We start from the raw sequence: 16,547 nt of genomic DNA, 5'->3' as shown, positions 1-16,547 counted from the left end.
AGAAGAAGGAAGGGAACAACAGAGACACAGTGGGCAGCCTCCTCTCTCGGTGGGTACTTAGAACTCACTGGAGTCCTTCAAATTTTCTTTAATCCATTTGCCCTTTCAAACAGTTTGGCAATATGGCATGGTAAGCATGACTCAGCCGAACGTCTGCCCTGCATATACTTTCAATTTCTGGGACAGAACTTCCCCCCACCCTCCTAAAAAAGAGATACTATCATACGGTGCTCATCTAGTTCAAGCAAGCCCATTTCAATGCAGTCGTTCAAAACGGTGGAGCGGAACGAGTTTGGACGTTTTCCAATAATCGTATTACTCAAAGCTGAGACAGCAAAAAAAAGGACAAAGTATCAAAGTTTCCAGAAGGCCAAAACACAAGACGCGGACATCTTGTATTCTTCCTGAGACCAGCAAAAGGTTTCTGTTATTTACAAATTAGAAGCGTTTATAGACAATCCCCAGATCGGTAGCTAAAACAAGGAATGCCCTGCGTTTGTTTATAGAAGAAAAAAATGTACAATCGCCTCTTTAAACCAGTTTTGTCCACGTATTTCCCCCCCCCAAAAAATGATTCCATTGGGGTTGCCAGCTCTGGGGTAGGAAATTCCTGGAGATTTGGGAGGTGGCGCCTAGGGCTCCTTCCGCACGTGCAGAATAATGCACTTTCAATCCACTTCCAATCCACTTTGCAGCTGTGGAATAGCAAAATCCACTTGCAAGCAATTGTGAAAGTGGATTGAAAGTGCATTATTCTGCATGTGCGGAAGGGGCCTAGGAAGAATGGCGTTTCAGGAGGGGATAGATCTCGGTGGAGTATAATGCACTAGAATCCACCTGCCCCTGAAGCCATTTTCTCGTTGTAATTCTGCACGCTCTCTAGGCCCACCCAGAGTGGAGCAACCCAGCTATCCTGTATAGCAAGGTGATTTGCCCGAATCACTTCACACATCGCCAAGACGCTGACACCTCGCACTTGACCCACAAATAAAAAAATAAGAAACAGAACTCAACCAAGTGAAAGGAATCGTGCGGTAGCCAAGAAATAATAAAAATAGACACTCTTTAATTGCAACCGTTCCCCCCTAAAAATCTCTACGATTGTGGCAAATTGTCAAAACTGTAAGAAAGGGTTAAAGCAACTGTGTTTTTTTTAAAAAAAACCCAAGTTATTTGCTTTTGTTTCCTCGAGCAGTTCTGTCACTAGGTTCCTCGTGTTCCTCGTGTGAGTTTTCAAAATGCATACCGGTTTTACAAAACGCATGCTGTATTTTTAAATATATATATTTTTAAGGATCTGACCTGGCAAGCAAAAGCAGTCTTTCTTTCCTGCCTTGTTCCTTCCCCCCCCCCTTAATGTTAATACAATCTAATAAAATCTAGCGTTTAAAAAATACCATGATACACTCGAAATATTGATTGTTTATGGCGCATGCTTGATTCAGCAAACCAAAATAATAATAATAATTGCAGCTTCCTTCCCCCCCTTCCCTTCCCCCCCTTCCCCCTTCTTTTGGAAGCCAAAAAGCAGACCAAGAAAACAGACAGGGAAAAAAAAAGAAGAAAGGGAAATTATAACCCGACACCTGATGCCCCGATTAAGACTTTTGTTAGTCGCATGGCACTGCTTGCGGAATTGTGCGTGTGCACCCATTCCCACATGCTCCACCCACACATACACACCTGTGCTCACACACACAGCAACCTGCTTGTGAGGAGTGGGGGGGGGAGAATAGTTTCTGAGGATAAAAGTGCCCCGTGGCACCTGAAGGCTCCCGACTATGTGTGCAACTTTGGAATTTGGATACCCACTTCCTGTCACCTCGAAACTACCAGCTACCAAAGGGGGGGGGGAAATGTAAGGCATACGTTGCTGGGAAAAGGGTTCATCCATGCTTCATGCTCCAGAGCTGAGTCTCAGAGGGGTGTTGTCTCCCCCCCTCCCCTTTGTTTTATCCCTCTTTATCCTCACTCTGGCTCACTTGAAGGATTTTTTTTCTCTTTAAAAACAAGCTTAGGAATAAAAGACACCCCCCCCCCCCGAAAAAAACCCCAAAATGAGGGGCTTCTCAAATGGACTTCCGCCGTCTCATGAGCCTCCGGCAGTCTGTAAAGCTGTGCAAACCAGGTGAGATGGAGCTGACGGGAGATGGGAAAAGGCTGTTTTTTAATGTGCTTGGAGAGATCTCCTCAATCTTGTAAGAGATGGAGTGAAAGTACTGGAGGTTCAGCTTGGAGCTGAAGGAGTTTTGGTGGGACACCACCCGGCTGGTGTATTCGTGGGATCTGTAGCACATGCAAGAGCAGTCGGATTGGAGGTCCGTGACCTCCGCTTTGTACCGTGGGCGGCCGTGCTGGGAATCCTCTTGGATGTGGATGACCATGCTGTTATGGTTCCCGGCCAGGGACGCCCGCTCCTCGGCCTCCCGCCTCTCTTCCTCGATGTTCATGAACAACCTGAGAACAACCAGATTGAGAAAGGCCCCGATGACTGTCAATCCCACCAGGATGTACATAAAGCTAAACGCCACGTACAGCGGCTTCTTCTGGAGGGCTCCTTTCGACTGAAGGGCGACGTAATCCCCAAACCCGATAGTAGTCAATGTGATGAAGCAGTAATAGAAGGCCTGGAAAAAAGTCCACTCCTCGCACTGGGAAAAGGCCGCCGCTCCGATGCAAAGAGTCCCAATGCACGAGAAGAAGCCGACGGCCACCATGTTCTCCATGGAGACGTCCGTACTCCTCATCCGGCAGCACTTCTTCATCCGTTGCAAGAGATACTTGACGAAGGTGTTCATGCGTTCGCCGAGGCTCTGGAACATAACCAGCGTCAAAGGGATGCCCAAGGCTGCGTAGCACATGCAGAAAGCCTTCCCAGCGTTGGTCCCGGGGGCCGCATGCCCATATCCTGGAGACACAAAAGACAAAACCAGGAAGTCACATCGTTTTTCAACCCGTCAGCCAGTCAGTCGGTGTTTATTTCGAGACAAAAACAAGCTCCAAAAATAAAACGGTAATACCGTGTTTCCCCGAACATAAGACAGTGTCTTATATTAATTTTTGCTCCCAAAGATGCGCTATGTCTTATTTTCAGGGGATGTCTTATATTTCTGTGTTCTGTTCGTCGGGCATGCTTCCAAACAAAAACTCTGCTACATCTTACTTTTGGGGGATGCCTTATATTTTGCACTTCAGCGAAACCTCTACTACATCTTATTTTCCGGGGATGTCTTATATTCGGGAAAACGGGGTAGTAAAAATAAGATACGATTATCAGTGATTATGATAGTGGTAAAATAGCAAGTCTCGTTGAATAAAGGGAACTTACTTCTGAATTGTGGTCGTTTCCCCACTTACCGTCTGCTACGCGCTACTCTCCCCAAGTAGCGCAGGGTCCCGTGGCACTCCCCACTACAAAGGCGGCGACAACTCAGCCACCCCGATGCTGCCGCTCTCGCGCCCCCTCAGTGTGCGTCACTCCTGGCGCTCCTCAAAACGGCGCCTTTTGATGACCCCGCGCAGAGCCTGGGCGCGCGCCAGAAATGACGCGCGCTGAGAGTAGCGCCCAGCAAAGAGTGGCCAAGGTAAGTGGGGAAACGACCAGACTGGCATTGGTTTGCTTCCTAACCAGGAAAAGGAGTTTTAACTGCTTGTAATTGGGCCATCCAACCTCGGGATGGAGGTTGGATATCTGGACATTACAACTGATCTCCAGACTATAGAGATCAGTACCCTTAGAGCAAGGGTCTGCAACCTGCGGCTCTCCAGATGTTCATGGACTACAATTCCCATTGGCCCCTGCCAATTGGCCATGCTGGCAGCGGCTGATGGGATTTGTAGTCCATGAACATCCAGAGAGCCGCAGGTTGCAGACCCCTGCCTTAGAGAAAATGGCTGCTTTAGAGGGTGGGTTTTATAACATTTTACCCGACTGAGGCCCCTCCCCTCCCTGAACGCCACTCTCCCCAAACTCTCCCCCCAAATCTCCAGCAATTTCCCCATGAGTTGGCAATCCAACACATCCTGAATATTTTCTGGGTTATTTGAGAAATGTTCTCCTCTATCTAGAGCAAGATTTAAGCCCAGTTGCACCATAAAGAGCAGCCAACCGTTCAGGGCATGATTTTCTGGGAGTCACTGAAGAGGGCTTTGACTCTTGAAAGCTTATACCTTGGAAATTGTCTTGGCCTCTAAGGGGCTACTGGACTTGAATCTTACTCTTCCACTTACTCAGACCATCATGGCTGCTCACCTCAAACTATCTCTATTACCTGGAAAAATGTTGGTTTCTTCCTCTAAACCCTTTGCAAGACTTTCCCCACACCGACTCCTGGGAATAATGTCTAGCAACACAAAAAGTCTTTCCAAGTTGACTGTCCTCTAGTTTAATTTGGAGTTAATGGGGTAGAATGGTATCACTACTGTTTGAACTCTGTTTTTAGTCTTTATTTATTTATTTATTCATCCATATTTCACCTTTTCTCCCCCTGCATAGTTGCCGATTCTGTGTTGGGAAATACCTGGATATTTGGGAGGTGCAGTTTGGAGAGGGAGGGGTTTGGAGAGGGGCAGTACCACAATAGGTTATAATGCCATGGAGCCTCCCCTCCCAAGCAGCCGTTTTCTTCAGGGGAACTGATCTCTGTCACCTGGACAACAGTTCTAATTCTGGGAGATCTCCAGGTCCCATCTAAATCCTGACAATCCCACTGGGACCCAAAAGCATTTACAATGTTCTCCTCTTCTCCATTTTTTCTTCTCCTCCTTCTCCTCTGTTTTATCCTCTCCTCCTTCTCCATTTTAGCCTCTCCTCCTTCTCCTCCATTTTATCCTCGCCTCCTTCTCCATTTTAGCCTCGCCTCCTTCTCCTCCATTTTATCCTCTCCTCCTTCTCCTCCATTTTATCCTCTCCTCCTTCTCCTCCATTTTATCCTCTCCTCCTTCTCCATTTTAGCCTCACCTCCTTCTCCTCCATTTTAGCCTCGCCTCCATTTCATCCTGTGAGGTAGGTAAGGCAAAGAGTGTGTGACTGGATCAATTTCACCCAGCAAGCTTCCATGGCAGAGTGGGAATTCAGACCTGGGTTTCCCAGATCCTAGTTGGATACGCCAACCACTACCCAGTGGTTGATTTTGATTTTTTATAGATGGCTCATTCCAACTCCAACATGTTTTTTTTAATGATGTAGTAACTCACCAGGAGTTCTTTCAAGGAAAGAGACAAGCTAAAATGCTTTCCTGCATCTGTGGCTGGCATCTTCAGAGGATCTGAATTCAGATCCTCTGAAGATGCCAGCCACAGATGCAGGTGAAACGTCAGGAGAGAATGCTGCTAGAACACGGCCATACAGCCCGGAAACCACACAGCACCCAAGTGATTCCGGCTGTGAAAGCCTTCGACAATACAGAGGGAGAGATTATGGATACGGGGAGTTTCAAATCATTCCCCTTCCTCTCACAATTCCTTGCAGACCTGCATTTTATTATCCCCCTGCTACACACAAAATCCATTTTTGGCATTTTGAATTCCTTTGGAAAGTTCGGCTAGAAAGTGCAGGAGAAATCAATATTTGCCCGGGGAGGAAAGGGTTGTTTGTTTCCCAAAACAATGCTCGTTTCCCATTAGCAAGGCCGTTCTCTGGCTAGACGGGTGTTTATAAACATCAAGCTTGAATAAATACAAGCTGGCAGCAAACTGTAGAATCTGACCATCTCTGTGCAGGTTGTCTGTGTTATAAAGGGTTAAAAGATTTTTAACAGACTAAGACTTGCATAAGGGTTGCATAAGTACTTGCTAAAATGCTTGCTTAAGGATCTCCAGCTATTTAGCAGAAGTTTATCAAGTATGAAATCAATAACAGATTTAAGCAGATTAAGTAAAATTCCAACTGCAAACAGGAAAAAGCAAGTGTCTGAGAGTTAGAATGAAACTTACAAGGTTGCTTAAGCTAACCACAAGCTTAGGTCAGAAGTTTGCTTAAACAGATCATGCTTAATAAGCTATTAAATATTAACTTTTATGCCCCCGAATGAATAAATGGTATTGATAATGATCATGGGAATGGTAGGGAACTTTCTACACATGGGGAAGGGGCTTTGATATGTTTATGATATGTAATAGGCAGATCGGAAAGGGTGTAACTCTAAGTACCCTTAGCCCAGGGGTAGGGAACCTGCGGCTCTCCAGATGTTCAGGAACTACAATTCCCATCAGCTCCTACCAGCATGGCCAATTGGCCATGCTGACAGAGGCTGATGGGAATTGTAGTTCCTGAACATCTGGAGAGCCGCAGGTTCCCTACCCCTGCCTTAGCCAATAGGGGAACAGAGACCATTGCATCATAAGAATGAAGGGAAATCAACTGTAAACACTGTGCTGCTTTGAGTAGAACAGGAAGCACCACCTGTTCTGCTCTCTTTATTAATAAAGCTGCTTTAAATTCTGACCACTGGGTTTGATGATTTATTTCTCCTGAACTTGAATAGGTGACAGAGAGTGTTTATAACACCTGGAGATCCCAATTATCTTCCCAGTGCTGATTCTGTGAACTTAGCCAGATCCAGGTTGTTAGGTCTCCCGATACACTGGAAGATATCCTGACCTCCTGCTACCTCTTCCCACCTTTCTGCTGGAGAACAGGAGGAAACCACCAAGCAAAATGTGAGGGAAAAATCTGTGTTCTCCTCTGCAATTATGTCATTTCCCATGCAACCTGGAAGTGACATCATCTTGTGGGGATTGGGACAGCATTTGCCCAAAACGTGATGGTTTGGGGCATATTCTAGAGCCATGGTGGTGAACCTTTGGCACTCCAGAAGTTATGGACTACAATTCCCATCAGCCCCTGCCAGAATGCCCAATTGGGAATGATGGGAATTGTAGTCCATAACATCTGGAGTGCCAAAGGTTCGCCACCACTGTTCTAGAGCATCCCTGACAAAATGGCAATGATTCCAGGTCATACCGGAGGTCATATCCTTGTGCTAGGGGTACCTACCCCCCCCAAAAAAAAACTTAAATCTCTGCCTCCCCCATCTCTAGCTGGTTGCTAAGGCAAACTTGGCATCCCTACCTCCAGCAGGTGTCCCAGTTGTGTTTCAGGTTAATCACAAACCTATAGCTCAGTGGTGGTGAACCTATGGCACTCCAGATGTTCAAGGACTACAATTCCCATCAGCCCCTGCCAATTGGCCATGCTGGCAGGGGGCTGATGTGGGAATTGTAATTCATGAATGGTATCTGGAGTCTCCTGGGAACCGCCACCACAGCTGGTATAGCTCATCTTATACATGACATTGGCCTTCTTTCTTTCACTCCTGGGACACGTTGGTTGCATACCCAAGAGGCATAAATTTAAAATGTATATATAGATAAATAAATACGAGGTTTGTTTGGCAGAAACAATATTGATGTTGATGTGGGCTGTTTGATCAAATTGTAGTTGCTGAAATGTTATTTCAGATGCAGGGGGCGGTATGCCTGTTTGTGTGCATGTGTTTGTGTCTTTGAATACAGCTCCTCAAAAATAAAAAAATGCGGGGAAACTATATATTGCCAGCATCAGCAGGACCAGCTGAGTACAACCATGCCCTTTTCAGGCATGAAAAGGCACCTAGGTTCGGAGCCTGCAGAGCAAACGTCCCGGGAAAACCTGAAGCAAAAAGCTGCAGGGACAGAGAATCTCTGCAGTACCGCAAAATGTCGGGTGCCAGCAGCAGAGGCAACTAAGGCAGATTTAACAGTTGGGGGCAGGAAAAAAAATAAGACATCTCCTGAGCTCCGCACAGCAAGAGGAGATGACTTCTGTGTGGGGGGGGGGGAGTCGGCATTTTAGTGATTTCAAAAAAAGATGGCTTGAGCAGAAATAATGCATCCTGAGGACATCTTGGGGGGAAAGCTGTGCAGAGTTCCTCCCCAAGATGTTTCTTCCCCATCCTCAGGGCATCTTATTTGTGCTGTGCAGAATCACCCAATGTCTGCATTTACAACAGCCACATGGTACGGACAGGGGGAGAGGAAATCCTTCAGCAGTACCAGGAAGTGACATCATATCCTACCCAAACTCCTACCCATCCTTTCCTTACCAGGCATCATCCTCAATATCTGCTGGCATTTACACAGGCAGTGATAGCAATCCTAATCTAGACCAGTTCTGACCGGCACCACTGCTCCAGAGTCTCATCCAAGCGTCTTCTCCAGCATTCTTCTATGGCCCTCATCAGAGGTGGGATCCAGCAGGTTCTCGCAGGTTCCCGAGAGTAGGCTACTGATTATTTGTGTGTGCCGAGAGGGGGTTACTAACTGGTGATTTTGCCACGTGATTTTTGCCTTAGTGACGCCCCTCTCTCTCAGCAGTAGCGCGCAGAACTTGGAAGCAGTCTAGCAGGAGGTGCACCCGTGATGCGTATGGCAGCCTGCTTCTCGTGCATCTCGTTTCCTGCTTCAAGTGACCGCGCAGCAGCTGCATCATTTGCCACAGCTCCCGCCTACAGCAATGCAGGGCCTTTAAAACCCAGCTTGCATGGAATGCCCAGCCACTCACTTCATCGTGCTCCTACTTCCAGCCCTCGCTCGCTTTAATACGCCCCGCTGGGCGCCACGCCACAGTTTGAATCCCGCCACCATGGGAACCTGTTACTAAAATTTTTGGATCCCACCACTGGGCCTCATTCCATTTCAGCCAATAGAAGAACATCTGCTTAGCATGCAGTTCAATCTCCAGAAGCTCCAGCTAAAAAGATCAGGTGATAGATGATGTGGAAGACCTCTACCTGCAGCTCACTGGAGATTCACTAGCTGTCTAAGTAGTAGACTGTACTGACTTTGAAAGACCACCTGGAGCTTGGCAGCTCTACAGAACAGGCATGTAGGGAATCTACCCACAAGATCTCAAATGTCACAGCCACTGATCGTACTTTACTTTCTACATCTGTCGACTGTGTCCTTGGTTGACAAAAAAGGAATGGACTGGCTGTCGGGGAGAAAACATTACTTGGTCGCGGTGGGGGAGGGCGGCCGCCCATACAGAGTGGGGTGGAAAAGGATACAGATAACACACCTGTCCATGGAAGTAAAATATATAAAATATTTGAAGTGAACAGAAAAAACCCATATAAAATCATGCATGCTATCTCATGCAGCCTCAACAAACAACTAGGGGAAAAAAACCACTATTACATGGCAGATTTAATAAGCAAGAAAAGGCTAAAACAGGGGTAGGGAACCTGCGGCTCGAGAGCCGCATGCGGCTCTTCTGCCCTTGCACTGCGGCTCCTCTAGCCTAGAGTCAGCTGGCCCCATCCTTGCCCGCCTCACACTGCAGGCAGCAGGGCGGAGTGGCACTCAACTACGTTCCGCCAACCCGGCTTGGGTCAGCCAAGTGGGCTTCCCCGCTTCGCCTCTGCCCCATTGAGAAGGACGGTGCAGGTTTCAGCGACGGCCGGTAAGGCCGGAAACCGCTTCATTGGCCCCATCCTTGCCCATCCCTGCGAACTCGGCAGGGCAGACGCGATCCATGCACTTCTCAGAATGAGTGGAGTAAAAAGATTAAAACCCAATATATACAGTGTTATCTTTTATTCTTTAAATGTCCAAAAAAATTATTTATGCGCTCCAAGTGTTTTCTTTTCCCATGGAAAAGGGATCCAAATGGCTCTTTGAGTGTTAAAGGTTCCCTACCCCTGGGCTAAAAGATTGTGCCCATGTAATGATGGCTCAGTTGAATCTCTGGCCCACCAATTACTTCACTGTCTCAGATTCAAGGAAATCAGATCCAAGTATGTGAATCTCACTCCTTTACACATTTACCCCATCTCCCTCGGATTTATTTTAGATTACGCTTCACTTGTTGGACAACCCTGATCCTTCCCTCTGTATGATAGCGGCAGACTTTCTCCTGGAAACTACTAAACGCCAGTAGATTTCCTTCGTCCTAACATGCATATCCTGTATTGTATATGCTTTTTAATCTGTTTTTATTATTGTTGTACTGCTGTCTATGCCAATAAAGGCTTGCTTCTAAAAACCCACTATTCTACTGCATGGACCGGCAACCACAGGAAAATCACTCATGGACCCCCAAAATATGCCAGTTAGTTGACAATGTAGGTTGCTTCAATGCTGCAAATCAAAACTTTCCATTCAATGACTGCACTAACAAAAACATCCTACGGGTAGAAGAGGCTGGAAATTTTGGAAACCAAATGAATCAATTTAAAACAATCATGTCTGGACAAACAATACGAATTGAGTGCTGTGTGGTTTCCGGGCTGCGTGGCCGTGTTCTAGCAGCATTCTCTCCGGACGTTTCGCCTGCATCCGTGGCTGGCATCTTCAGAGGATCTGATGTTGGGAAAGCAAGTGGAGTATATATCTGTTAGAGTGTCCAGGGTGGGTGGGGAAACACAGAGAAGCCATTGAAATCCATAAGCACATGGACAATTTTAACAGGAAGGAAGAAACTCTGAAAATGAACAGAACTTGCCTGCCAGTGTTGAAAAATACTGGGGTCAAGACTGTGTCGAACCAGCTCCACACAAACACAGGATGACCATAGACAAAAGAAACAAAGGCCAGGTTACTTCTATTCAGATGCTCCCACCAGTGACCTTGCTATCTACAGGGTTACTCCCAGGCTATAGTCTTCATTGTTACTCATGCTTTCCTATTCCAGATGCCTCTGCTATTGACCTGGTTGCGCCTTTGTTGCTCACGAACAAGGTTTCCCACACCCACCCTGGACACTCTAACAGATTATATACTCAATTTTTTGCTTTCCCAACATCAGATCCTCTGCAGATGCCAGCCACAGATGCAGGCGAAACGTCAGGAGAGAATGCTGCTAGAACACGGCCACGCAGCCCGGAAACCACACAGCACCCAAGTGTTTCCGGCCGTGAAAGCCTTCGACAGTACAATAAGAATTGACCAAAAAAAGGAAAAGGCAGTAAAACTATTGAACCATTAGTTTTGCACTGGGCTGCATTTTACCTAGTTACGCCTCTGCTGGCAACCCTAAAGTGGCTTCACGGACTCGTGGAAAGGGCAATGCTGGTAGACAGACTCTCTGAAGGCATTTGTTGTTTAAGCATCTCAAGCCAAATCCCTGGACCGCACCAGCTGATCTGAACGAAGTCTAAAGGAAGTTTAAGTAAGCCCTCTGGCAGACGATAGCTCTGTCCAGGAGATTAATGGCACAAGCTAGAGGCCACCGCTTCCCTCATCAGCTCTGTTGGGTCAGATGCTGGCCTTCGCTTTTTTTATTCTGAAGGCTGGGAGGCCAGGCTGCATCTCAGAGTCAGCGTGAGTCAGAAGATGGGTGGTTGGCTCCCCTTGAAATGTGCCCCCGCCCTGGCACAGAGATGTCTGGAAGTAAATCAAATCGACTTAGTGAAATGCCTCTCAGCAAATCAAGCAAACGGCAGCAAAGAGGCCGAGTAGACGAGGTCAGCGAAGATAGAGATGATGCTCCCCGAGTCAGCACATCCTGGCCCCGTGGAGGAGCGGCGTCGCTTTGCACTCGCAGAGTTGCTCAGCAACAGTATCCGCTCGTATAACATGATACGCTCTTGCATGATTGGTGTCAGACGAGGATCTGGGAGACCCGGGTTCGAATCCCCCCTCTGCTATGAAAGTTCTCTGGGTGAACTTGGGCCAGTCCCACAGTCCCAGACTAACCTATCTTTCTAAGCAGTGGCGTAGGAGGTTAAGAGCTCGTGTATCTAATCTGGAGGAACCGGGTTTGATTCCCAGCTCTGCCGCCTGAGCTGTGGAGGCTTATCTGGGGAATTCAGATTAGCCTGTACACTCCCTTGCCCTTCCCCCCTCACAAGAAACACCCTGTGTGGTGGGTGGGGCTGTGACTAGCCCAAGGTCACCCAGCTGGCGTGTGTGGGAGTGCACAGGCTAATCTGAATTCCCCAGATAAGCCTCCACAGCTCAGGCGGCAGAGCGGGGAATCAAACCCGGTTCCTCCAGATTAGATACAGGAGCTCTTAACCTCCTACGTCACTGTTGGGATGAGCTGAGGAGAAACCAAAAGTGAGAGCTGGGGAGGGGAGGGGAAATAAAACACTTCATCTGCCAAAACTTTGTCAGCGCTATGTGGACAAAAAAAGTGAAAACGGATCTTTTGAAACCATCTGCAGGATGTTTTATTTGTGCTTTGCAGAAAGGCTGTCTAAAAGCCACCACCCAGCTTCCATGACCCAGTGGAGATATGAACCAGGATATCCCAAATCCTAATCTGACACTGAGAGCCAGAGTGGCGTAGTGGTTCAGAGCAGTGGACTCTAATCTGGAGGAACTGGGTTTGATTCCCAGCTCTGCCACTTGAGCTGTGGAGGCTTATCTGGGGAATTCAGATTAGCCCGTGCACTCCCACACACGCCAGCGGGGTGACCTTGGGCTAGTCACAGCTTCTGGGAGCTCTCTCAGCCCCACCTACCTCACAGGGTGTTTGTTGTGAGGGGGGAAGGCCAAGGAGATTGTAAGCCCCTTTGAGTCTCCTGCAGGAAAGAAAGGGGGGATATAAATCCAAACTCTTCTTCTTCTTCTTTCCCTTCCTCTCCCCGTAGACAGACAGACAGACAGACAGACAGACAGACAGACAGACAGACAGACAGACAGACAGACAGACAGACAGACAGACCTGTTAACGTTCAAGTACAAGACCCAGGACAGAACCCTGTGGCACTCCCCTAATAATTTCTGTCCAAGATGAAGATGAATCATTGGTGAGCACCCCTTGGGTTCAGTCAGTTAACTAAATATAAGTCCAATGAGTCCACTGTGAGCCACTACATCACACAGGCTCTCACTAAAGAACCCCTGGATTTCCTGGAGCGCCACTGGAAAGCCAGAACCTTATATTAATAGTTTGAACAAACGGAGTGGAAGCGTTCCTCAGCACAGGCCTTCGGGAAACCTATTATACTTACAACAATCGCCACTAGGACAGGTTCTGGTGGGTTTTCTGGGTTGTGTGGCCATGGTCTGGTGGATCTAGTTCCTAACGTTTCGCCTGCATCTGTGGCTGGCATCTTCAGAGGTGTATCACAGAGAGAAGTCTGTTGCTCACTGTGTCCAGACTTCTCTTATAACAGACTTTTCTCTGTGATACACCTCTGAAGGTGCCAGCCACAGATGCAGGCGAAACGTGAGGAACAAGATCCACCAGACCATGGCCACACAGGACACAGTGTGTAACAGACTTCCTTCTGTGATACACCTCTGAAGATGCCAGCCACAGATGCAGATGAAACATTAGGAACAAGCTCCACCAGACCACGGCCACACAACCCGGAAACCCACCAGAACCAGTTGAATCTGCCCGTGAAAGCCTTCGACAATACAATACCACTGGGACGTTTTCCTTACATGTAGCCCACGTTATGTTTCTCTGCTCTATTTCAGCCCGTTTACCCTTTGCTGGATGCCCACCTGTTTCTCCTTCCCTGGTATTAGCCATGCCTTCTAAAGACCTGCAATTAGTCATTGTCTCATGCTTTAGGCAGAGCCCTCCGCACACAGAAGTTGCATCCCGACCCCTTTCTGCCTGCAAATGACTCAGTAGGAAGCGATCTTCGAAAACGAACAGCTGCGTCGACATCATAAAATGATATCCTCACCTAAAGTTTTTATGGATGTTTGCCTTTTTTCTACCCATGAGCTACTGGTGGTGGTGGTGGAGGAAAAGGAGGAGGAGGAGGAGGAGGAGGAGGAGGAGGAGGAGGAGTTTTGGATTTATATCTGCTTACAATCTCCTTGCCCTTCCCCCCTCACAACAAACACCCTGTGAGGTGGGTGGGGCTGAGAGAGCTCCGAAAAGCTGTGACCAGCCCAAGGTCACCCAGCTGGCGTGTGTGGGAGTGCACAGGCTAATCTGAATTCCCCAGATAAGCCTCCACAGCTCAGGCGGCTGAGCTGGGAATCAAACCCAATTCCTCCAGATTAGAGTACACGAGCTCTTAACCTCCTACGCCACTGCTGATCAGAGCATCACAAGGGTGCCTCCTACACACGCCAATAAACCTGGGCTGGGGACGGGGAAAAATCCATTCCAGAGGAGACCTTAGCACGGCTCCCGCCCCTAACGCAAGACTGCCAAAGAACTGTGACTAGCCCAAGGTCACCCAGCAGGAATGTAGGTGCGAGAAACACATCTGGTTCACCAGATAAGCCACTGCCACTCAGGGGGAAGAGTGGGGAATCAAACCTGGTTCTCCAGATTGGGATCCACCTGCTCTAACCAGTACACCCTGCTGGATTTGGAGCCATAGAGCCCACCTCCCAAGGCTGCCATTTTCTCCAGAAGGGCTGATCTCTGTCATCTGGAGATCAGTTACGATTCCAGCGGATCTCCATCCCCAACCTCGGCTTGGGAGAAGAGGTGGATCCTGAGATGGAGACTTGGGCATTTGCTGAGCCAATACAGGGCCACGCGACACCAGAACGTGGAAGGGAGAGAACAAAAGAACTGGCTGTCTGACAACCATGGCTGTAAGCCAGAGAAAATCCTAGCAGGAGGGGAAATGCTCGGGCAGAGAGACTCCCTTTGATCCTCTTTCCTTCCCCCCCTCCCTGACTTTTTATGGTAATTGCAAGAAGCAGACCCAAAGCAGCTTTGAGGCCATGCCAGCGTGAACGCGCTCGATTCGCGCCAACCGCTGGCATCCTATGCAAATTAGACTGCCCAGATTTGGAGAATTGGAATCAAGCGATCCTATTTGCCATGCGCTTTCCGTGCCCGTAATATAGCTCTGGCAAGCCTCATTTTCAGAAACAGCCCAGGAAGGGGTTAAAGGGTTCCTTGCACTTTTCCATTTCTGGCTACCCTGGGCGGAGGGGAGAGGGAGAGAGAATGGAATCGTTGGATGGATTTGAAAATAGCGAAACTCCTTCCTCCAGGAGACAGGCACAAAAGGTCTTGTTCCGCAGTATATTTCATAGAATCATGGCGTTGGAAGAGACCCCAAGGGCCATCCAGTCCAACCCTCTGCCATGCAGGAAGACACAATCAAAGCACTCCCCCACCAATGGTCATCCAGCCTCTCTTTAAAAACCTCCAAAGAAGGTTTGTCTGAAAACCTTTCCCGTTTTTCACCTTTTGCAAGCAAGCCACTATGACATTCCATCCGGGGCACAGATGAGGAACTACACTGGAGTGTTGCAAACGTTTATCTAAGCCAGGGGTGTCCAACTCTCGGGCCCCAGATGTTCATGGACTAAGATTCCCATCAGCCCCTGTCAGCATGGCAATTGGCCATGCTGGCAGGGACTAATGGGAATCATAGTCCATGAACATCTGGGGCACCAGAGTTGGACACTTGTTGGGGTGAGCCAGCAATCCCAGCAGAGTCTCAGAAAGTGCACAGGAATGCCTGTGCCATCTGTTCCCTTCTGGGCACACAGGCACACCCATCACAAGACCCCTATGACTCACGGGTCACAAGATACCCCGAACAAAGGGTCTCAATACCCCCAGGTATGGATTAGGCCAAACAGGAACGTTTCCTCCCGCATGTACGCAGCCCCAATGAGTCATGAATTGTGCAACCTTCTCCCGCTCTCCCGCTCTCCCGCCTTCCCAAACCCTTAATAAAAGGTGCCAGGGACCCCAGTTCGGCAGATTAGCCAGATCCACGGATCACGCTAGATCGCCACTGGCTTCTCTCCACCGGATCCTGATATCGCTGCGTCTCGTCTCTTCATTGCTTCGTCCGTAACGACTTCAGACACTCCTGCTCTAAGCCAATGCAGCAGAGGAAGTTGATCTGCCTGGTTTCATCTGGGAATTGATCGACCTCTCCCAGTAGGCCACCTTGAACCTAGTTTGGCTCATCTATAGGGGGCTGAAAGGTTTGCATGTAACAATTCTATCCCTCCATTGTTTAGAAAGATAAGATTTCCCTTGTGTCGGTGGCTGGCATCCCACAGTACATTTGGCAGACCGCATTGGACTTTGGCATCACATTTCAAGTCCCTGACTGGGCATAATCAGGGTGATCCGTCATCTTTGTTTCTTCCCACCCCGGGACTTGACAGATGAGCCTCAGAACAGAAGCAGCTGCTGGAAAGACCTTGGCACAAAACCATGAGGGCCAATTCACAAGACCCGTCTTAACCCTTTGTGAGCCTGGGGGCCTACCTAAGGCAGCATAGGGGAGGAAGGCGAACAACTTGCACCCTTCGTGTCTCTGCTGATGTCATGTCTCTGCTGGAGAGCCAGCGTGGTGTAGTGGTTAAGAGCAGGTGGATTCTAATCTGGACAACCGGGTTTGATTCCACTTGAATGGCAGAGGCTTATCTGGTGGACCAGATGTGTTTCCACACTCCTATATTCCTGCTGGGTGGCCTTGGGCTAGTCACAGTTCTTCTGAACTCTCTCACCAAGATGTCTGTTGTGGGGAGAGAAAGGGAAACGAGTTTGTAAACCACTCTGAGTCTCCTTACAGGAGAGAAAGGTGGGGTATAAATCCAAACTCCTCCTCCTCCTCCTGCTTTCCCTCCTCCCTATCTCCCTCCTCCTGCTTTCCCTCCTCCCTATC

The 16,547-nt window shown here is 48.4% G+C and overlaps 1 protein-coding gene across 1 annotated transcript in view; it reads right to left on the bottom strand.

Moving 5' to 3' along the window:
- Positions 1–1,044: 1,044 nt before the first annotated feature.
- Positions 1,045–16,547, bottom strand: part of KCNK9 (potassium two pore domain channel subfamily K member 9) — a 101,019-nt gene continuing 85,516 nt past the window's right edge. Inside the window, exon 2 of the mRNA XM_048507204.1 lies at positions 1,045–2,908. Coding sequence (XP_048363161.1) covers positions 2,070–2,908 — 839 coding nt within the window. The 3' untranslated portion in view covers positions 1,045–2,069. The remainder of the gene's footprint in view (positions 2,909–16,547) is intronic.

Source organism: Sphaerodactylus townsendi, linkage group LG09, assembly GCF_021028975.2.
Source record: "Sphaerodactylus townsendi isolate TG3544 linkage group LG09, MPM_Stown_v2.3, whole genome shotgun sequence".
Taxonomy (NCBI): domain Eukaryota; kingdom Metazoa; phylum Chordata; class Lepidosauria; order Squamata; family Sphaerodactylidae; genus Sphaerodactylus; species Sphaerodactylus townsendi.
The sequence above is the reverse complement of the archived record's forward strand: the minus strand, read 5'-3'. Positions and strand labels throughout refer to the sequence as shown.